The sequence below is a fragment of the Leopardus geoffroyi genome, chromosome C1 (genome assembly GCF_018350155.1).
Source record: "Leopardus geoffroyi isolate Oge1 chromosome C1, O.geoffroyi_Oge1_pat1.0, whole genome shotgun sequence".
Taxonomy (NCBI): domain Eukaryota; kingdom Metazoa; phylum Chordata; class Mammalia; order Carnivora; family Felidae; genus Leopardus; species Leopardus geoffroyi.
This window is the reverse complement of record NC_059328.1, coordinates 114,374,194-114,397,953: the sequence shown is the minus strand read 5'-3', so window position 1 is coordinate 114,397,953 and position 23,760 is coordinate 114,374,194. Positions and strand designations below refer to the sequence as shown.

Genomic DNA, 23,760 nt, shown 5'->3' with positions numbered 1-23,760 from the left:
TAGTTCTTACGTTATAAATTTGACTTATGGAAACAATGTAGAAAACAGAAATGGATCTTTTTTAATGTAAGTGATTCAAATTGAAAATATTTGAATACTGCAACAAATCAAGAAGGAAGATTTTATACAAGTTATCAAAGAAAGAATTGCACATTGGGGCGCCTGGGTGGCGCAGTCGGTTGAGCGTCCGACTTCGGCCAGGTCACGATCTCGCGGTCCGGGAGTTCGAGCCCCGCGTCGGGCTCTGGGCTGATGGCTCAGAGCCTGGAGCCTGTTTCCGATTCTGTGTCTCCCTCTCTCTCTGCCCCTCCCCCGTTCATGCTCTGTCTCTCTCTGTCCCAAAAATAAATAAACGTTGAAAAAAAAAATTTAAAAAAAAAAAAAAAAAGAAAGAATTGCACAAAATATTTGTGAACTGAACAATTTCATTGGTGTTTTAAGTTTTCCACAGTGTTTCCCAAGATTTATGAGCCATTCTTAAATAGAGTCAAAGATAACATTCCCATAGTTTTTCTCAGAGACAAATCTAGGCTTGATCTAAATACTTGACAAAAGATGAAAATTACAGCACAAACTGATCTACTATTTAAAGTATGAGCACGTTTATTTCAGGGCAAATGAAGCACACGTGTGGTTCAATCAAAGAGCCTATTAATTTATGATCTGTTAATATAATTGAACCTATCAGGAGTTTCAATATAATACCCTGTATTCTTATTTTATGGGGATTTCTTAAAAACCAGTGGATAAAACAGCATTCATTTCTCAGTTTGAATAAACAAACAAATGAGCTAATAAATGATTTATGTGTAAAATAGGAGTAGAAAGATATCTCTTTAATGTGATGTGCTGTCAGAATAAGTATAGTATATACTCAGGAAATACATAAAAATTACTGTTTTGTTTTTGCAAAGTTCTATATCATGAATTTAAGAAGTTTTTACAAAGACAGTGAAACAAGACAAACGTATAAAAATTGGCTCGAGGGGTACCTGGTTGGGTCAATCTGTTAAGCTCCCAACTCTTGATCTCAGCTCAGGTCATGATCTCATGGTTTGTGAGTTTGAGCCCCTTGTCAGGCTCTGTGCTGACAGCTCAGAGCCTGGAGCCCGCTTCGGATTCTGTGTCTCCCTCTCTCTCTGCCTCTCCCTCGCTCATGCTGTGTCTCTTCCTCTCTCAAAAATAAATAAACATTAAAAAATGTATTAAAAAAAAGCAACTTGTATTTTACTGGAAGAAAGTGGTAAAAACTAATAATAATGCAAAAACTAATATCTCATGTTCTTCCCAGAGACAGCCATAATTAACAGTTCAGTGCATTTCCTCCAAGTTTATACTGTAAGAACAATTTTTGTTGTTGACATCATACATTATACCCAATTATAACTTGCATTTTTCAATCAATATTATGTTCATTTGCCATTTTATCACGTGTTCAGTAAACACCAATATTGACAACTAAGTAACCTTCTATCATACTAATTCTTTATCATTTCCTTTAAAGAAACTGTATGGCATATTTACATTACTTCCTATCTTTCATTTTTATAGAAAATAATTTGGATATAATCATGTACATAGGCTCTTTTGCTACAATGCAGACTTTTAAACTAGGTCTCCCTCCGGGTGAATTGAGGTATATTATGTTTGTCCCTTGGCTTTCATTTGGCCATACTATCTCAGATGTTTGGACCAGAGATAAATATAACGTTGTTGATTTTCTTTTATTTTTTTCACCTTCTATAAATTATTGTTTTATTTGGTATTAAAAAGGTTCAGAAAGGAAGTGAAATAGTTTTGTAAAATAAGCCCTTAAAAAGCAAGCAATTATAGTTATTTTTATGTGGGCTAATCAGTATCCTTTTAAATGTGCAATCAAGTGGCATCTATAATTATTTGAGCCACTTGGCTCACACATACAATTGAAACTACTAAAATTCACTCTCTTTTCTTTCCTACTCCTTCAGGGCTTATAACTAAGAGTTGATTTTTTTTTCTCTCTCTCTCTTCATAAAGCTTAGTTTTGGAGGAATTCCAGTACCAGGAAAACCTGGAACCTTTTTAAAGAAAAACTTCCATGGATGTATTGAAAACCTTTACTACAACGGAGTAAACATAATTGACCTGGCTAAAAGACGAAAGCATCAGATCTACACGGTGGTAAGTTAACATGTTTCTCAGTGTGGTGATTTCTAACATGTTGGAGTAAGTCTTTCTTCCATCCTGAACCTCTTTATAATGTGTTTGTATTACACACTTTGAGGTCCTATCAGCCTCCCAAGTGAAACTGGGGAGCAACAGAAAATGCAGGAATCGAGTGAGTGTGAATAACGTTATGAGGAGTAACAAAGCATGAGAGGCACCTGAAGAATTCTATTTTCCTGTCCAGCTGTGGGTAGTGTTTGCAGCTTCCTCTGTGTTAACATAAATGTCTTTATTATCTCTGTGAAATGCAACAGTAGAACCACAGATTCTGTTAAATTCTATAGCTTGAGAGTTATGTGTTTCTCTACTCATCATTTGTATTAAAATTTTGAATGAGGGCTTAAACCTTTGTCTTTGAGATTTCCTCTGATGAATTTATCATGCTAGCAAGTTATATAATTTTCTAATTAACTAATATTTATCTTCCCCAATAGACTACGAGTTTCGTGAGTGTCAGACCTGTCTCTTTCTTGTTCACCACTGCATTCCCAATACTAGCAGACTGCCTTGTATATAGTAGGTGCTCAATAATGGTGTTGATATTTACAACTATATTTGTGGATTGGTTTATTTCTCTCTGTTTTTATTTCATATATTTTGTATCCATGTTGTTTAGTACATGCACAGTTAGGATTGCTATGTCTCCCTGGCGGATTGGCCATTTTGTCATTACATAATGTTCTTCTCTGTCTGTGATTGTTTTATTTGCTCTGAAGTCTACTTTATCTGATATTAATATAAACACTCTTCAGTTTATAAATGGTGATTAACATTTATACGAAATGTCATTTTTTTCATTTGCATACATTTAAACAGCCTATATCACATATTTGAAGCGATTTTCTTGTAGACAGTAAATAGTACAGTTATTTTTAAATCCACTTCATCAATCTCTTTTAAATTTTTTTTTTTCAACGTTTATTTATTTTTTTGGGGACAGAGAGAGACAGAGCATGAACGGGGGAGGGGCAGAGAGAGAGGGAGACACAGAATCAGAAGCAGGCTCCAGGCTCTGAGCCATCAGCCCAGAGCCCGACGGGGGCTCGAACTCACGGACCGCGAGATCGTGACCTGGCTGAAGTCGGACGCTTAACCGACTGCGCCACCCAGGCGCCCCCATCAATCTCTTTTAATCGGTGTATTTAAACCATTTACATGTAATGGTAATTATTGGTGTGTTGGTGCTCAAATGCCTGTTTATTTTTTGTTTTCTGTTTGTTACCTCCATTTTTTATTTCTCTTTTTCTCTCCACCTTCCTGTGTTTTTCTTGAATGACTTTTAGAATTTTGTTTTGATTTATGTAGTGTTTGAATGCATCTCTGTGTATACTTTTCGCTGGTAGTTTCTTTAGGTATTATAAATATGCATCTTATGACAGTTTACTGGTATTTCACCAATTTAAGTGGAGTTTGTAAATCTTACCTACCTTTATATTCTTTTACCTTTTCCTGTTTATTATATAATTCTCTTAATTATTATTTCCTATCTATATAATTGGAATCATAATAAGTGTTATTTTGCTTCAACTGCCAAACCTAATTTAGAAATCTCAAAAGAAGAAGAAAAATCTGTTTTACTATTTTTGCTTACTGTTGTTCTTTATTCCTTCCTGAATTTTCCAGATTTCTTCTTTTATCATCGCATTTCTGTTTTAAAAAATCATTTTTTTGCCATTTTTTGAGGTGTATGCTCATGACAAATTCTTAGTTTTCCCTCAATCTATAATGTGTTCGTAGCTATTCCATCCTTGAAAGATATGTTCTTTGTGTATAAGACTTTGGGTTGAATGCTGTTTTCTTTCAGGCCTTGAGAATGGAGCCACTTCCTTCTGGCTTCAATGTTTCTGGTGAAAAATCCACCATTATTAAAAAATTTTGCCCCATAGATAAGCTGTCATTTCTCTTTCAGTGCTTTCAAAATCTTTGCTTTGTCTTAGTTTTTGTGAGTTTGACCATTATTTATTGTGTGATTTCCTTAGGTTTACCCTGTTTGGATTTCATTCTGTCTCCTGAATCGGTGGGCTCTTGTCTTTCACTAAATTTGGGAAATATTCTGCCTTTTATTTGAGTATTTTCTAGTCCTCTATTTCTCTTCTCCTTTCTGAATGTCACAAATATGAATGCTGGATCTTTTACTACAATTCCACAGGTCCCTAATCCTCTGTTCATATTTTTTTTTTTCTTAGCTCTTTTGTCTTGTGTTCAAACTGGGTAATTTCCATTGTCATATCTTCAAGTTCACTAATTCTTTCCTCATTCCCTTCATTCTGTTACTGCACATATTTGTTAATTATTTTTATGTCTGTTACTATATTTTTCAGTTCTAAATTTTTCATTTGTCTTTATTTTCTGTTTCCTTGCTAAGACTTTCTGTGTTTTACTGGATATTTATATTTTCTTACTTGTCTCAAATATCTAATTGTTCCTTGGAGGAGTTTTATTATAATGTCTGCTTAAAAATACCTGTCATGTAATTCTAACATTATTTTTTTCTCATCTCAGTGCTGGCATCTGTTGATTGTCTTTTTCATTCAATTTGATCTCTTCCTGTTTCTTGGTGTGACAAGAGTTGTTTTTTTTTTTTTATTTTAACCTGGACATTTTAGAGATTATACTATGATGAATTGTATTTAAACCTGCTCTATTAGCTGTCTTCCTCTGACAATATTGTAGTAGTGGAGAGGGAGATATTACCTCCACTCTGCTAGGTGAGGGTAGAGTCCAGATTTTCCACTCAGCACCCATTGACTCTTAAGGGTAAGGTGGAGAGGGATGAAAGTTCCAGCTCTCCACTAACACTTAAGTGATAGCTCTCCCTGGCTGGGGTATGTATGAAAGCCTCATTACTATTCTTCATGGCACATCCATTAACATTACAATGTGTGTGTGTGTGTGTGTGTGTGTGTGTGCCCTTCTTATTACTAGACTGTGATAAATGTCATGACTCTGCACTAAGACGTCTTCTACACCATCCCTACGGGGGATGGGTATGGTTCCTCTAACTGCTGAGTGGGGGTAGACAGTCCAAGTTCTACCCCACATGTGGTTTCAGTTGATACTACAGGTAGAGACTTGCTACTCTCTGACAAGGCTTAAAGTCCCAGCTTCCTAATCAGTCTTCTTTGACACAGCCTTGGCCAGGAATTTTGACATCTTGTTGCAGCATGAATGAATGGAAATAGGGCCACAGTTTTTCTGTGGTGTTTGGCTGGCATAGAGCAATTACTGTCTGAAGATATTCTGTCTTACTCTGCCGTTCCTTTCCTTGTTCTTTGATTACAGAGAGCAAACTTCTAATTGGGATTCACTTTTGATCTGCACCAGTTTGTCTCTCCAGGTTGCTGACTGCTTCAGCAACAAGTCTTAGATGTAAATAGGCAAAAACAAAAATCTGGGGGAACTTTAACTGTTGTTCTGTGGGTCTCAAGATCCTTATGCATGCTTTCTTCTCTCAACCATTCAGAGTCTTCTTAGGTTTGTTTCATACATAATGTCTGGCAGTTTTTATTTGTACTTAGTAGGAGAAATAGAGAAAATTATACTACTCCATTTTTCCAGAAGTGGAAGTCCTTTAAACTGATACTCCTCAGGGCGCCTGGGTGGCGCTGTCGGTTAAGCGTCTGACTTCAGCCAGGTCACGATCTCACGGTCCGTGAGTTCGAGCCCCGCGTCAGGCTCTGGGCTGATGGCTCAGAGCCTGGAGCCTGCTTCTGATTCTGTGTCTCCCTCTCTCTCTGCCCCTCCCCCGTTCATGCTCTGTCTCTCTCTGTCCCAAAAAAAATAAAATAAAATAAACGTTGAAAAAAAAAATTTAAACTGATACTCCTAAAACCCATGACAAGAGTAGGCCACTGTATCATAGACAGGCCAAACCTGATTCTCTCTGTGATCTGGCTAGTGGACTATCTGGAAAACCCATAGGTCTTAAATGACCTTGATGTTTATTTTCCCCTTGATAAGTATACCTTATAATGAATATTGTATTTCATTTGGGTTTTTGGATTTTGTACAGGTAGTACATTTTATTTTTTTGTTTGTTTGTTTTTGTTTTATTTATTTTTGAGAGAACATGAGTCGGGGGTGGGGCTGAGAGAGAGGGGAACAGGGGATCTGAAGCAGGCTCTGCACTGACAGCAGTGAGCCTGATGCAGGGCTCATACTCACAAACTGTGGGATCATGACCTGAGCCAAAGTCAGGTGCTCAACCTACTGAGCCACCCAGGTGCCCCAGTAACACATTTTCTAAAGTGGCCATTGGATTTGAGGGTATGAGATAGATTTGCTTGAAGGGAATCATAGTGGCTTAGGTGTTGCCAATATTTTATTATTTTTTAATGTTTACTTATTTTTGAGAGAGAGAGACAGACAGAGTGCCAGCAGGGGAGGGTCATGAAGAGTGGGAGACACAGAATTCAAGGCAGGCAATGGGCTCTGAGCTGTCAGCACAGAGCCTGATGTGGGGCTCGAAGCCATGAGCCATGAGATCATGACCTGAGCCGAAGTAGGACGCTTAACCGACTGAGCAACCTATGTGCCCCAAGGTTGCCAGTATTTTAAAAGGCTTGGGCCAAATTTCGGACTCCTGTTGTTTTGAAGAATAAGGCTGGTGCTAAGAAGGGGTTAATCCTCCTACTCTCATTCTAAGAGATCCATTGACATTGCCTATCCATCCTTGGCTCATGCTCAGGAATCTTGACAATTATCCCACCCACATGTACTTCAGTATATCCATCTCCCAATTGACCTAAGTACTAGATTGCTGGTGATATTTTTCTTGAGTCTAGTTCGGGACTTGAGCCATGTGAACACATTCATTCTCGCCCACCCCATCCCCACTAATTAAGTATTTCATAATATACCACTTCCTTTAAGTTCAATCGGCCTATTGGTAGTAAGATCACATGCTACTGGCAATTTAGTTTAGAGTAATGTCATCAACGTCAACACGTCTAAAAGGCAGGACACTACCTTCTGCTGTTCTAAGAGTTGGCAGATCATGGTGAAACACAGGCATTTATAATAGCATGTTCAGTCCCATTGTTCATAAACAGGTTCAAAAGTATGTGACACTGGGTGTTATAAGTTAGTGATGAATCACTAAATTCTATTCCTGAAACCAGTGTTACATTATATGTTAACTAACTAGAATTGAAATAAAAATTGGAAAAAAAAGTATGCGAGCCTGAGACTTACATATAAATAACTAAAATCCTTATGGCAGTATCCAGAAAGGAAATATGCATACATATTACATGTTAGAAACGTCTTTAATGATGATATATATTTAAAATTTACTGGTTACACAAAGCAAGAAAAGGAGAAATAAAGAACACAAGAGGAAAAAAATGAATTGGTGAATATTGGAAGCTTTCATCATCTCCTTTTCTGGGCGAATGATTTACCAAAAACCTTAATAAATGTTGTGTTGATTTTAAACTACTTTAGCACTTACCAAATTGCCTGAAACTTTGGTAGCATCCTTCATTCCTGAGAGTTTAATTGGCGGTATTGTTAATACAAAGCACGAGGAAGCCATTTAGCACTAATGTACTTGGGGAAAAAAAAATCCCAAGAAAACTGTTTTACTTTGCAGGTAGACAGCCTTTAGTTTTAACCTTCAAAATTTAAAGGGGAAATAAAACGTTATTTTTATCCAGAATTGCTTCCATCACCTTGCTTAAGTGAGAATTCACTTCATATCACTACACACACACACACACACACACACACACACACACGCACATGCACCTTTATATACTTAGTCTTTTTTTCCTTTAGGAATGCTGTGAGGGAAGGAATGGTTTGCACTGTTAATTACAAGCACAAACTCCTTTATTCCCCTACTCATGCTTAAAGTTTTCCCCCAAAGATACAGTATCAGCTACAGAACCAGCTTGGCTCTAGGTTACTAAGTCACTGCTGTGCTAAGTAAGGGCTTTTGAAAGGGGTGGCACTTCTGTCCTTTGCCGGTGTTCACAGACTCTCTCACAGCTAGTAAGTCTTGGAAAGTTCAGAGTTTAGCAGGAGAGTCATGGAATCAATGCATTAGGTAGCAAGGGTATGATATTACCCATAAATTATAAAATGTGATTCAAGGCTCAAGGAAGCATCTGTGTTGGCCTCATGCAGCACAGACCTCTTTAGCAAGTGGCATTCGGTGAGTATCACCATTGCAATTTGTCATTCCTTTCTGTGGGACCTGCCCACTCCCTGGAGATTTAACAGCTGTTCCATGGGGATAATTCAATTTAGTCTTTATGGCTCGATTTGACTACAAGACGATTCTCCACATCCCGAAATGCAGTAAAACTAACAGCTTAAAGTAGACATAAAAAATACCTCACTATTCTTCCTCAAATCTTTCATACTATGCTAATACAGCACCATATAATAAACAATCAGAAAGTAAATGGTCCATTGAAGTGTGTGTACAGTACCTGTAATGTGGATGATTATATACATAATATAAGAAATATATTGCCCTGCTAGTTTCCTGAAAATGATTAATTTCATACCCTCCACTTCATAAGAAATGATGCTTTTTTTGAGCTCTGCTTTCCGAGTGTTAATCCCCTCTTCTAGAGGCAAGGAGAGTAACGTGATTGTTTGGATGTTGGCTGAGGTCTATAACCCACTTCACTATAGGTCTTAAAATGATTTTTTTTTTCATTTAAAGGAAGAGCATAGCAGAAATGGTCTTATTACTTTACTTGGTCTTTGGTAGAAGAGGGGGGAAAAACCATTGGCTTAGAGCAGGACTATAGACATAGAATTGACTTTGGGGCTAATTGACCATGTCAATTCACTTCTGTGCCTTTGTCTACAAATAATTAAAATTAAGGAATTGAATGGATGATAGCAATAGCGAGCACATATAATGATCTCCCAACCTCATGGCTGCAATTGCTGAACAGTCACAAAACGTCTTCCACTCAGCTATCTGCTATGGAAGCCGCACAGTCTTCTGAACCCAGCACCTGCAGTAACATAATGGTTGATAGACTAGTTACATTCCTAAACACGTAGTTTTGTATTCTGTGATCCCACCAAATAACAAAAGTAGATTGGTGACCGCTTAGGTTCTATGTCCTGAATCTGACATTTAGTTTATTTCCAAACCGTATGAACCGTGAAGTGGGTTTTGAGTAAATATATTCCAATCTTATTCATGTCATTCATTTGAGAAAATTGAATGGCCATCTCTAGTCCACATTTGATCAAGTGATGGACTTCTTTGAAATGAGGCATGTAAAAAAGATGTTACCCCGTGGACTTGAGTATAACAGGCATACGGATATATAATAATAGCAGGCTTTTATGAAATTTATCGTCTGTTTGTATCTGCTGCCACGAAACTCACTGGAGTATGGTTGTTTATTTCTTGCAGCTCTGAATCCAAGAAAATACACTCAGAGATAAGTATAAGTGTGCACATGAGATCACACACACACACACGCACTCACCTCTGTATATGCACGCACAGGCGTATACATGCGCCTTGACAGTAACCTTTGTCCTACCTTCCTGTGACCCAGAAGTTTATGAAAATTGCTCAGAGAAAAGTCCCCAGTGTCTGGTGAAGCCTATAATCTCTTCAGTTTGTCCCCGGGATCATGTTTCATCTCTGTGAGCATGCTCTGTGATAAATGATACTTTCCCTTGATGGAAGGAATCACTTGAAAAAGCAACTAACATATCATGTCTTCTCTCTGCACTTTCCTGCTATCTTCCACTGTCATTTGACCAGTCTGACATTCACATTACTTGCTTCTGTGTCGTATGCACCTCATACCCTGGAAAAAATATTGCTAGATTATTAGCTTCCAGAGAAGTTGCTTCCTCTCTTTTCATGGGCACATTAAAATTAGTTTCAAGGTCATATGAGGAATAATATGACTTAAAAGTTAAGAAAAAGAAACTAACAGTGGAATGGTTTTTCTCCCTGAAATTGTTCTACCTTAAATCAATGTTATGACCTGTTTTTTTCTAAGATGACTGATTTTCATGAGCTCATCTGGTAAAATCATTACGTGAAGTTATTAAAATTTCTTTAGAATGTTAAAAATATACATTTCTATATATTTTTAGGGATATTTGGAATATACAGAATAAAACACACAATAAGCCAGAGAGGAAAACACTATTCTCATCTATATGTATTTTGTTTTTGTATTTTAAATGTATATTTTATAAAGCATAGGTGTTATTTTATTGACAATTTTATATCTTGCTTCTTATGGTTAATGTTTTTCTTAAAATATATTCTATATCTTTAAAATTTTTTAAATTTCTCTGTATAAGCATCATTTAAACGTTAACTCACCAGAGTGTCTTTGGAGAAAACAAACATAATGAAAAAATAATTTTCTGAACATTAAAAAAAATTTTTTTGATCTTTATTTTTGAGAGAGAGAGAGAGAGACAGAGTGTGAGTGGGGGAGGGGCATAGAGCAAGGGAGACACAGAATCCAAAGCAGGCTCCAGGCTCTGAGCTGTCAGCACTGAGCCAGATGCGGGGCTCAAACCCACAAACCGTGAGATCATGACCTGAGCTGAAGTCGGATGCCCAACGGACTGAGCCACCCAGGCACCCCATGAACACTTAGAATAGATAACCAGGAGTGAAGATTATTGGGTGAACGATTATGGATTTTTGACTCAATTGTTTAAAGTCTGTTCCAGTTTAGCCTCCACCTGCCCCCCCCCCACCGTTTTATCCTTGTGGGTTCCACCTCATACCTTCCATTCATTTGAATATTCACTTGTATTTTAACGCTTATTCATTTTTGAGAGACAGAGAGAAACAGAGCATGAGCGGGTAAGGGACAGAGAGAGGGAGACACAGAATCTGAAGCAGGCTCCAGGCTCTTGAGCTGTCAGCACAGAGCCTAACATGGGGCTCGAACTCATGAACTGTGAGATCATGACATGAGCTGAAGTCGGATGCTCAAGGGAGTGAGCTACCCAGGTGCCCCTCATTTGAATATTCAAATGAATTTAAAAGAGTGTGGTTAATTTGCGACAACATGGATAGACATAGAGGGTGTAATCTTAAGTGAAATAAGTCTGTCAGAGAAAAACAATTATATGATTTCACTCATATGTAGAATTCAAGAAACAAAAGGAACAAGGAGAAAAAGAGAAAAACAACCAACCAACCAAACAAACAAAAACAAACTTAAATACAGAGAACAAACTGGTGATTGCCAGAGGGAAGATGGGTGGGAGGATGGATGAAATAGGTTAAGGGGATTAAGAGTACACCTAAATTGATGAGCATTGAGAAATGTATAGAATTACAGAATCATTATATCTTACACCAGTAACTAATGGAACACTGTTATACTTCAATAGAAAAATAAAATTAAAAAGAAGTTGGGTCTAAATGAAACTTGAAATCAACTCAGGCTCTTTTCTTCTATGCAAAACTTCTAGCTAATGAGCTGAGCATGTGTTTTAATGCTCTTTTTTTTTCTTTCCAACAACACCAGCAATGTTAGTACCTTCACTTGAAGACGTATTGTCTCAGAGAGCTGTCTTATAGATAATCATGGTGCCACAAATCACAATGCTAATGCCAGAGGAGAGGAAAGGGGGGTGACATATGGACCTGTGGTTGTGTTCACTCCTTCGTCCCTGGGACCTCTGTGAGAGACAGACAGGGACAGACATTGTTATCCACAGTTTATACTGAAAGATGCTTTTTGCCCAGGACCAGGGAAAGTCAATGATATATAGGCAGCGGCTATGTCATTCACAGTCTTCTTCCTCTTCTTCTGGAAAGCACTACACCATCAGCTTTTATTCATTTTTATTATACATCTATTTTTTTCCTGGGGCCTTGAATGACTTTCACGTCAAAGTGAAAAAAAAAAAAAAATACAAGGCTGGGCAGATTCGTGAATAGCACCACCGCTTACTTGGGAATTGAAGACCAATGAGGTGTTTCAGAAATGGCCCCTGTGTGGTTTGCTAATTGACAAATAAATCTCTCTGGGGTATCTCTTGCCATGTACGGGCATTGAGGCAGAACCCTTGCCTTTGGCCAGAGGAGGAAAGAGCCGCAGAAGCAATGTCTGGGAACAGCCTAACTCCCTTACACCGACATGGCTGTGGTCTTGGCAGGGGCTCCTCACTGGTTCCATGGCTCTCAGCGTGTCCAGTGCCAGCGTCCCGCTTCCAGGCTCTTCCTTCCGCATTTAAGGAGGTGGCTATGAGTCTTGCACAGGGATTTTTTGCCTCCCTCAACCCTCTGTGACCAGTGGCTCTTGTATTCCGTGATGGAAGCTTCTGTGCCTGGGTTTTGAATCTTTCATAATCAGCTGCTCCAATATATAGAAGTTTATTTCCTCCAGTTTCTCCTCAATGCTGGCTCTTTTCTAGCCAGGCCTAGATGCTTCAGTGTTTCTGGAATTCACTATGTGCATACCCTGCTCTACACCTGTTCATCCCATGTTGCTCCCATACCAGCTGAGCTCATTTTTACTTTCTGCTCTTCCCTGACCTAGCCCCAAACCAGCCATCCTTTTCCAAACTCACAAGTAGGGATGACATTCTGAATCAGGATGAGCCTCAAAATATTCAGCTGCTTCTGAGAGATGGAACAGAGTACAGGAGCCCCCAGGCTGTGCCAACCACAGACCCTTGAGTTGCTGCCTTGTGGGGAGGCCCAGAGAGAACTGGTAATCAGACAAGTGTAGATTTCAGGGAGCCACTTAGGAGCTTTAGGGCAGTGGGCATATAGCAAATAATTAGGAAGTTTCAGAAGTTTAAAAATGGAACCACCATTAGGGTAGACCAGTGTGAACCTACTGCATTCCTGCCCTGCCTGCGTCAACCCCAGTGGACTGTCTGTGGCTCTCTGGACCATAGGGCTAGGGAGAATCATGGATTCAAGTCCAGCCTGTATAGAAGAAGTTGCTATGATCCATAAGCAGAATCCACCATGGGTTTGGGAAAGGTGTACTGACGAATACGCTGTGACTGCTGGCCTTATCCGGCCACTCCAGATCCCACCTTCTCCTCAGAGTACCTTTCACCACTCAGCTCCATTATGCTTTCTTTGTTGTGACCCTCACACTTATGCAGCATGACACAAGTCAGCATTTGATTCATCATCATCAGTCATCATTATCAAAATATAGTTTATTGAGTATCTACTGTGCTCATAGGAAATGACCCTTGCCTTCGGTGGGAAACCTTAAGCTTCTCTCTGCCCCAGTATGCACATGCTAGGCATTGAGTCCCGTTTCAGAACTCAGAATTAGAAGCCGATGCAACTTTGCCTCTTTGTATATACTTTCTGCTCTCCTGGCCACCATTTTGATGGCCGCCCTTCCTCATCTCCTCTCAGTTGCCTTAATGGTTTGGCATATATTTTTGTTTCTTTTGCCACCTTGAATACTCTAATGATTATCAGTGGTTCTCTCAATGATTCCATTCGGTTTCATAGCTTCTTGCTTTCTTGCTTTGACTGTAGCTCTGCTTTCCCACCTGTAAGGCCAGGTGTGCTTCTGGCCGTCATACCCCCCAACCACTGAAAATTATTGGCAGGATTCAAAAATACTTTACAAGAGTTAAGGAGGAGAAGTCACAGGGCTAGTGGGTTTAGGAAAGACTTCAGGAACGTACAAGAACTTGAGGTAGGTTTTGAGGAAAAATATCTCAGATAATTCTGAGGTGATAGGAAGGCATTTCAAGGCAGAGCCACAGAAACTCACAGCGGAATGTAGTATTTCTTGGAAACAATGTTTTATTCTAGTCTAGTTCTTTGCAAGAGTTTCGCCTTTCACTTAAGACCATAAGTATGTTGTAAGTTTCACAAACTAAACATACCTTTCTGTGTCACTCATAGTGTTGAAATGTATATAAGGAAGGTACCGTGTGTTGAAGAAGTGTATAATCTTTGAAGGCAGTGAGATTAAATCCCAGCATCATCACATAATAACTACAGAATCTGGACCAAGTTACTTTACTTCATCATGATTCTGTGGCATCATCTACTTCATAGATGCATGGTGACTTCTGGGATATTATAAGCATTGAATCACTAATAGCTAATAATAGTGTTATAATTATTTTTATTGCTCCACTTTGCTCATCATTTCTCATTGTATGCTCCCCATGAAGACTGTAGTCCTATGACTATGCCTGTCCTGTTCGGTAAATGGCCTTCTACACGAACAACTCTAAAGATTTTACGTCAGTGATTACTAATATTTTAGGAGGCACGTACCCCTTGAAGAATATGATGAAAATTATGGGCACACTTTATTTTGCATAACATTTCTGGAGCACATACATACCCCTGAAGTCTATCCATGGACGATAAATTAAGAGCTCCAGATTGTATTTTAGATTAGGAAAATAGTAGATAAAACCAAACCTTTTCCATGTGTTTGTAAGTTCCTAATAATCGTATGTAAATTTTCCTCGTTGAATCACCACGACCTCGGTAAGAAGGGACCTGACACTGGATCTGCTTCATGTGTGACAGCTGAGATGGCTTCTGAGAAGCTCTTTGCTTCGTGTCACAAGATTTAGAAGATACCTCTATCTGCCAAGATCTAGGTTGTTTGAAAAGGATACACACACACGCACACACACACGCACACGTATATATGTATATTATTACTATTAAAAAAATGTTAGCCAGTAAAAGGTGGTTAACTTGCTAAAATGGGCAAAAGAGGACTTAAGGATCCAGAAAGGGCACGTTGAAAAAGATCAGGTAGTTTCTCTTGCCCCTAGGGAGAATAGACTGTGAAGGAACTAGGGACTAGGAGAGCTCTCCCTGCCTGCCTCCCAGGCTGAGATTCACACCTATTGGAAAGGGAGGTTACCAGGGGACCAGGCAGTCTGAGGATAACAGTGAAACTTGCCAGACAGCGCAGGTCGAAGTTGCCTGTGGGAGCTGCCCCCTACGGGGAAAGTGTGAGCTGAGGGCACAGCTGGAACTCAACTGTGAGAAATCATGGGGCTCTCCAGTGACTTTCCAGTCATGGAAGACAGGAACCCAGAAAAGTCTCCCAAATGCAGTCTCCTTGCAGTGGCCCTCTAGTGCCCTCTACTGACAGAGCCTAACGTTCAGGTGAGAAATGTTTACAGGGTCCAATTCCAGTGTCAAAAGCAGGCCAAAGAAGGGTGGCTTTGGAGCTGAAACTCAGAAATGGGTAACTGGCTCTCTCTCTAGTCTCTTTTATTTCTTTTAAAATGTACGCTAAAAACCAGAGGCGCATCTCTGGACATCTGGAAGAGGGGGTAGGGAAGACAAAGGGAGGCATGTGTATATTCATGGTTCCATGTCGCCTGGGCATGGCCTTGGGCAAGCATAGCATGTCTCACAGGGGTTTAAGTGCAAACTCTTAAATACACATGCAGGCTTGTGTGAGTAGGGACGTGTTAATTTATTTAACTGTGTCATTGCTTGCTGCCTCAGTAGAATAGTGAAACTACTCTTACTCTCTTTTTTTTTTTTTTTTTTTTTAATTTTTTTTTTCAACGTTTATTTATTTTTGGGACAGAGAGAGACAGAGCATGAACGGGGGAGGGGCAGAGAGAGAGGGAGACACAGAATTGGAAACAGGCTCCAGGCTCTGAGCCATCAGCCCAGAGCCCGACGCGGGGCTCGAACTCACGGACCGCGAGATCGTGACCTGGCTGAAGTCGGACGCTTAACCGACTGCGCCACCCAGGCGCCCCACTCTTACTCTCTTTTATGGGTCCACGTAATCTGTTACATTGAAAGGAATTCCTCATACTCAGAAGGGCGTACTGTGGGTAGACTAGAATGTGAATCACTTGAACAATTTAGCCCTCTGGTGAGGATTTGACATGCTGCAATTCTCACAAAACTTCTCACATTTCACCGAAAGGTTTTCTCATGCAACTCACCACCCTCTCTCTTTGAAACAGTTTTATTTCTTTGCCATTTGTTTCCACATTTTTCCCTAATGTCCTAGTTCAGCTCCCCATTCTATTCCTACATCAGCCCAAGTGGTTATCCATTCTCCCCACGGTGGTCAATTATTACTTCAGTTTCCTCCCTGACAACAAGGTCCCCAAAGTACCTTGCTTCTGCCAAGGAAACCGCCCTTTGAAGGACATTCATATTTGTCCTCATTGCACCCAGAGAGTCCAGTAGCTAAATAACATGTTATCTTTTAAAAATAATAAGGATAATTTAAAAGTGAAAAATAGATCGACTAGGCCTTTAAGAAAGGTGCCCGGAGATGAAGAACAAGGCCAAATGGACACGTTCAGCCTCCTCAAGCCACAGTTGGTGTGTCTGATAGAAATGTCTTGTGTGACCAGATTTGGGGCTGAGGGAATGCCCTAAAACCCACTGTTTACCTCAGTGATGGATGACCCATGGTGAAAACTTAGAAGCACAGTATGATTTGGGGGAACACTGCAGGAACACAGTGCTGAGATGCAGTGTTCAATGCTAGCTTCGCAAGGTTAATGGAAGATCAGGCAGCCCCAGAAGAAGCTCTTAGTTTTAGAGGCTCTGGTGGATGTTCGTCATTCTGTTATACACCGGCAAATACAACATTTCACACAGAAATCGTAGCAAGCACCTGTCTCATAATCTTCCAGGAAACTAGAAAGCATGTGAATTTTACCAGACTTTTAACAGTGTGATGACTGGGGAAAACTGTTAAGACAATCCAGACTTTTTTTTTCCATGTTTTTACTTATAAAATTAAGTGTTTATAACCAGGGTACGGCCATTTATAGCCCAGAGGTCCAATTTTAGTGCTTCATGACCCAGATAACCCTACAACCTTATACTCCTTACAGGATGCAGTGGAGCCCACGTTTTATAAAAATGTGGGGCAATTAGGGCTGATACTGCCCTGGGAAAGCACAAGAGTCATAGTCCTCCCAGCGATGTAATTAAATGACCAGCATAGGAAGCAATAAGTATCTTAGAAAATGACATTTTTTTAAGTTTATTTATTTATTTATTTTGAGAAAGAGAGAGCAAGCGTGGGAGAGGGACAGAGAGAGAGGGAGAGAGAGACAATAACAAGCAGGGTCTGTTCTGTCCACACAAAATCCAGTGTGGGGCTCAAACTCCCAAACTGTGAGATCATGACCTGAGCCAAAATCAAGAGTCGGGCACTCAACCGACTGAGCCACACAGGCACAATGATATTTCATTTTCATTTTTCAATATAAACAATGATATTTCATTTTCATTTTTCACAAGAGAATTTGGGGGTATAGGCCAGTGGTAGAGCATTTGGCTGCACAAGAAAATTCATGTTTACAGATTACAGGAAATTTGTAAAATATAGAAAAGTAGAAAGAAAGAAAAAGATCACCGGCATTCCTGTCAAACAAAGGCAACCATAAATACTATGCCAGTGTAGATTTTCCAGTCTTTTTTTTTTTTAAGTTTATTTATTGTGAGAGAGACAGAGACAAAATGAGGGGGGGTGGGCAGAGAGAGGAAGAGAGAGCGAATCCCAGGCAGGCTCCGCACTGACAGTACGGAGTCCACCATGAGGCCGGAACTCATGAAACTGTGAGATCACGACGTGAGCCAAAACCCAGAGTTGGACGCTTAATCGACTGAGCCACCCAGGCTGCCCTCCAGTCTTCTTTTTTTAAAAAGGAATATTCTTGGGGCGCCTGGGTGGCGCAGTCGGTTAAGCCTCCGACTTCAGCCAGGTCACGATCTCGCGGTCCGTGAGTTCGAGCCCCGCGTCAGGCTCTGGGCTGATGGCTCAGAGCCTGGAGCCTGTTTCTGATTCTGTGTCTCCCTCTCTCTCTGCCCCTCCCCCGTTCATGCTCTGTCTCTCTCTGTCCCAAAAATAAATAAACGTTGAAAAAAAAAAATTTTAAAAAGGAATATTCTTTCATATAACTTCTTTTGTTTTTCTTGTCATCAACATAGTCTGTAATGAAAATAATAACTTACTGAGCATTTAGTATGTGCCAGGTACTCTGTCAACTGCTTTTTGCACTTATCTATTTTAATCCTCGAAGTCACTCTATGAAGTAGACAACTATTTGTGAGAAACATGAGTGTTAATGATCTTAAAGTCACTTCTCAAGTTACATAGCTAGGAAGTCTGTCTCCCTGGCTTTTCTGATGCCAAACCCATGTTCATTTGCTGTGATATGTGTTATGTACATTTTCTACCCTGCTCTAATCACTGGGTTTCTAAATTTTAGCTAAAGTAACATCACATCATGAAAGTGGTGATCAACAGAAGTTGAATAACTGAATTACTTTTTTTTTTTTTTTTTTTTTTTGTAAGAGGAGGAAAGGACTCATTTGAATTCCCAGTGAGGAAGCTAGCATACTACAGGTAGTACATGCTTAATAAGTATTTGTTTAAATTTGTGCTGGGATGATTATACCAATCCAGACCTTCAAGGTCTGATTAGCAGTGAGAATGTCTCCTTATTTAACACTGGAGGGTGGAAGCACCTTCTGAGGGGAGGCTGTTCCTCTGTATACCTAGTGATCTTCACATATAAGTAAGATACCATTGGCACCACCTACCTTTTAGCCACCTGAGATAGAGAATTAGAAGATGACCTTCCAGGGGTGGCTCCCTTGGTTGAGTGTCCGACTTCAGCTCAGGTCATGATCTTGCAGTCTGTGGGTTCGAGTCCTGCCTCGGGCTTGCTGTTATCAGCGCGGAGCCTGCTTCTGCTTCAGATCTCTTGTTCCTCTCGCCTCTCTCTCTGTCTCTCTGTTTTCTCTCTCTCTCTCTCTCTCTCTCTCTCTCTCTCTCTTTCAAAAAGGGATGATCTTCGGGCTGTCTACCTCCAGTAATAATCTCTGTCCCTGATGCAGCGGCAGCGGCATGACCTAATTAGATTCACTGTATGAGTCAGGAGATGAGGCTTCTCCATCCAACTGGGTTACTAGGTAGCTGGGTAAACTCTACAGTTGATTTCTTCTTTCTGGTGCTGTGACTGAGAAACATTCTTTAGATCATCTCTAAAATACCTCTCAAGGCAAAGATTTCATTAAGGAGAGTTATTTAGCAGCCCTCTCTCACTGTATGAGTTTACAAGGATTTCCATAACAAAACACCAGAGATTGGCTTGGCTTAACAGAAACTGACAGTCTTAAGGTTCTGGAGAGGAGAAGGCTGAGATCAAGGTGTCAGTGGGTTCGGGTTCTCCTGAGGCTTCTCTTCCTGGCTCGCACATGGGCACCTTGTCCTCTCGTGGCCTTTCCTCTGTGTCTCCATGCAAATGGTTTTTCTGTGTGTCCAATTTCCCTCTTTTATAGACACCAGTTAGATTGGTTTAGGGCCCACACTAATTGCCTCATTTTAACTTAATCACCTCTTCAAAGGTCTCATCTCCAAATACAGTCCCATTCTGAGATACTGGGGATTAGAGTCTCACCATATGAATTCTGGAGGAACAACTCAGCTCGTTACAATTGCTTCAAATGGTATTATCCTAAGACCACTGGCAATGCTTGTATCAGTTATCTATAAGCTCTTCTGCCCTCTCCACAAAACAGTAACGGAGGGATGAGAAGCCTCAGGAAGCAGTTAGGAACCCAGATCATTCCATCCTTCATGCAAGCCATACTTGCTCTGTGGCTTTTATCCTGAGGGTCCCAGTAAGCTCCTGGAACTTGAGGTATCATGTCTACGTGTAAAGCTGCCAAACAGGAGAAAAAGCAGAAGCCAAAGGAATATCCCTGCTGGCTGAGTCAGCTCTTTTTGAGGCTTCCAGGAAGTCCCAGTTAATGCTTCTGCCCTGTCATGCCTCAAAGGCAGACTAAGTCACCTGGCCACATAGATTTGCAGAGGGAGTGGGGACATGTAGCCATCCACTGGAGCCTATTGTTGCCTCAAGTTCATTGGAGTTCCACTACAGGAAAGGCAAGGAGAATGGATTTTGAGTAGGGAACTAGGGATCTCTGCCCAAATCTCTTTGAACAATAAAAGTCAGGAGAGTTCTCATATGAAAAGTGGTGCAGAATCTACTTTGGCGTCAAGGTCTATCATCACCATTATAACGGCACTCTAGATTTATGCTGTGCAATATGGTAGCCACTAGCCATGTGCGACTGTGGAGCATTCAAAATGTGGTTAGAGCAAATTGAGATGAGCTGGAAAGGTTAAAAAATATATAATCTCAATTTTAATATTGACTTCATGTTTAAATAATATGAATGTATTGAGTTAAATAACCTAATATGCAAATTAAAATTAAGTTAATCTCTTTCATTTTACTTCTTTCTTTTTAATATAGGTAGCAGAAAATTTTAAATTTCGTGTGTGGCTTGCATTATATTTCTGTTAGTGCTAATATTCACCACCCCAAATAGGAGTAATCTAGTGTCAGCTTCTAATTTTTAAAGTTACTTTTCTGGAAAACTTTTAAAATGTCTATTCAGAGACAGCAGCGATAATTAGAATTAGATACGTTTCTTCTTATTTCTAAATCGTTATAGAGGAAAACGAGCAGCTGATTTTTATGATGTATTCATTATCGACGTATGAATTTGCCTCATTTTCCAGGCCAGGTAGTGGCACTTCCCTTTTGCACGCCCTTGCTGCTTTTCAGTCTCTACCCAGGATGCCCGAAGCCCATACTGTGTTTTCATTTGTTTCTCACCTCCGTGAATTTAGTCTAGAAAAGCACCATGTGCATGCATGTGGAGTAGAAAGTTGCTTTGGTTTTGGGCCAAGTTTGTACAAGAAAGTTCACTCAAAAGGAAAAAGTGATGACATGTATATGCACACACACGTACACACATACACACGATGCCTTCTTTTGACTGTCCTGCTGTAATGACTTGTTACATGTGCCTACTTCAGTAGACATGTAACCTGAAGATTATAGTAGAAGGGACAAACAATTCTGAAATTATTCAGGTGTGGGAATCATTTGAAAAATAGTAGTCATTGGGTTTTACCAGCTGCTTCTATCCCTGCTTAGATTCCATTCTTTCAATAATCCACACTGATGCCTTTGATAGCAGCTACTAATCCACAATATTATTGTCGTGAAAACTTTCCAATAGTACTTGGACAACTATTTAACTAAAACTTCTTTTAGAAAAGTATTAATTTTGGGGCACCTGGGTGGCTCAGTCGGTTGAGTGTCCGACCGGCTCAGGTCATGATCTTATGGTTCGTGGGTTCGAGCCCCACGTTGGGTTCTGTGCCGACAGCTCAGAGCCTGGAGCCTGCTTCGGATTCTGTGTCTCCCTCTTTCTCTGCCCCTCCTCCACTCATTCTCTCTCTCTCTCTCTCTCTCTCTCTGTCAAAAATAAACATTAAAAAAATTTTAAGAAAAAAAAGTATTAATTTTTCATTTCAAATAAATTTGAAATGGAGAAAAAATTAATTATGTAAATAAAAATCACCACACTTCCACAACCCAGCTGGAGTCACTATTTAGCAAAGGGGCCTCCGTTCTATACCTACGTTTTTATCCAGCTATATTTTATCTGATTCATATGTGCAATTTGTATTCTGTTCATTTCTTTTGATGTTGTAGTAAAAGCAATTGTCGTGCTTACCATAAAAAATTGTTATTAGTGGTGGCAAAATAATATGTCATATGAAGATACCATACTTTACGTAACTGTTCTTTTAATTTTAGAGCCAGGTTTATTATTATAAATAATGGTTGCGTAGTGTATAAATCTTGGTTTGATTTCAGAGTGTTTCCTGAAAATAGATTTCCAGAAGTGGAAGTAAAGTGTCAAAAAGGATTATTAATATTCTTAAGCTTCTTGATCCATATTTCCAAATAGCTTTGTACAATATTTGGAAATAGAAATTCAAGTGTGTTCAAAGGAGAGTTACAGCTTTATCTTCTACCTTAAAAGTAAGAGGTTATCTGGGGCACCTGGGTGGCTCAGTCGGTTGAGCGTCCGACTTCGGCTCAGGTCATGATCTCACGGTCCGTGAGTTCGAGCCCTGCGTCGGGCTCTGTGCTGACAGCTCAGAGCCTGGAGCCTGCTTCCGATTCTGTGTCTCCCTCTCTCTTGGACCCTCCCCTGTTCATGCTCTGTCTCTCTCTGTCTCAAAAATAAATAAAACATTAAAAAAAAATTAAAAAAAAAAAGTAAGAGGTTATCAGTTTAGTCATGGGTCTGTCATTCCCTTCTACTCCGCAGTTCGCAAGGACCTCTCCTAGGGTTTGTTTCTAGGGGAAAAGCACCACTATTTGTAAAAACTGAAACTCAAGTCGGGGTATTCACCTTTGACACACAGAGAAGAAGCATGGAATATGGGGTCAGAAACAGAGACACACACAGGCAGAAAACTAACACTGACTCCACAGCCAAGGAGCTGAAATTGGGAGCCAGCAGTCTTGGGGTGGGGTGGGGGGCAAAAGAGAGGCAGAGTCAAGAGTGGATGTCTGAGGCCAAAAGCAGCATGTGGCTCTCACTTGGTCCCTGTTCACTGATATGGACATGTAGCCAGATCGTGGAAAGCCAGAGAAGAGGGCCATGTGGGGAGCCACCTGCCAGCACACCTACAAATGGGACATTCCCTTCCATAGTAAAGATGCTTCTCCCTGGGTATCCCCCAGATGAAACCCAAGGAACATGATCTCCATCCTTAAAGGCCTTCTTTGGCAGAAACAATGTTGCCTTCATAGCCTAATGCCAAGCATCTCCTCTCCCTTAAATTCCAAGAATGCCTCATGACTTTCTTCCCAAGGATTGTCTTCCTCTTCTTTCTCACCATTCACACCAATCCTGTTCCCACTCCCACTTCTTCCCACCTGTCATCCAACTCAAAGGGTACTTTGTGAATCCATTTCACATGCTGTCCCAGCAACCTCAACTTCTCTCTCCTGGCACCTAATCGTAGTTGCGATGACACATTCGGTGTCCCCCACCCGGTGCAGTGTGAACTCCAGGTGAGCAAGTTCTGAGCCTGCCTGTCTCCTGGGCTGTGTCCTTGCTACTAAGACTGAGCCTGGCCCATGCGAATGATTTAATACATCTCTCATAAATAAACAAACAAACAAAGGGGCTTATCTTTGTCTAAATATAAACGAACAAACAAACAACCCTAAATTTGGCCTCTTGCTCCTCCTAAGTTTGTGAATCAGAAAGATAGCTTTAGCTAACAGAACATTCTTTCCTCTACATTTGCTGATAGCACACCAGTCAGTCCTGGGAGTTCTCAGACAAATCAAATTAGAAATGGTTGTACTCATTTGGAAAATCAAGAACTGGCTTTGAAATCTTTCCCCACAAATTAGATTGAATCAAGATCATTTTCCCCCAGCTTATAAATGCTTGATTGGCTTTGTTTGATGCCTTGTGATTGAAACTCAGCCTTGCACTGCTAGCTGTATTTTTTTGCTCACCAGGGTGTTGTGATGTCTGGATGATGATTAAAAACAAAACAAACACCCACAATGAAAATGCTTTGTAAATAACAGCTCAGCACAGTAGTATAACCCTTAGAAGTGCACATTTAGGATCCTCTAAAACCAGTTGAGGTAAGCAGAACCTCAGGATGGGTTTGCTCTATTCCCTTGAGGTCTGAACTTGGGTTTTCTGGTGACACCTGGGTGGCTCAGTCGGTGAAGCAT

General features: G+C 40.2%; 1 protein-coding gene across 4 annotated transcripts in view; it reads left to right on the top strand.

Moving 5' to 3' along the window:
* Positions 1 to 23,760, top strand: part of CNTNAP5 (contactin associated protein family member 5) — an 807,688-nt gene that overhangs the window by 404,984 nt on the left and 378,944 nt on the right. For all 4 annotated transcript variants that reach the window (XM_045479457.1, XM_045479456.1, XM_045479455.1 and 1 more), the window contains exon 7: positions 2,017 to 2,160. In XM_045479457.1, coding sequence (XP_045335413.1) covers positions 2,017 to 2,160 — 144 coding nt within the window. The remainder of the gene's footprint in view (positions 1 to 2,016; positions 2,161 to 23,760) is intronic.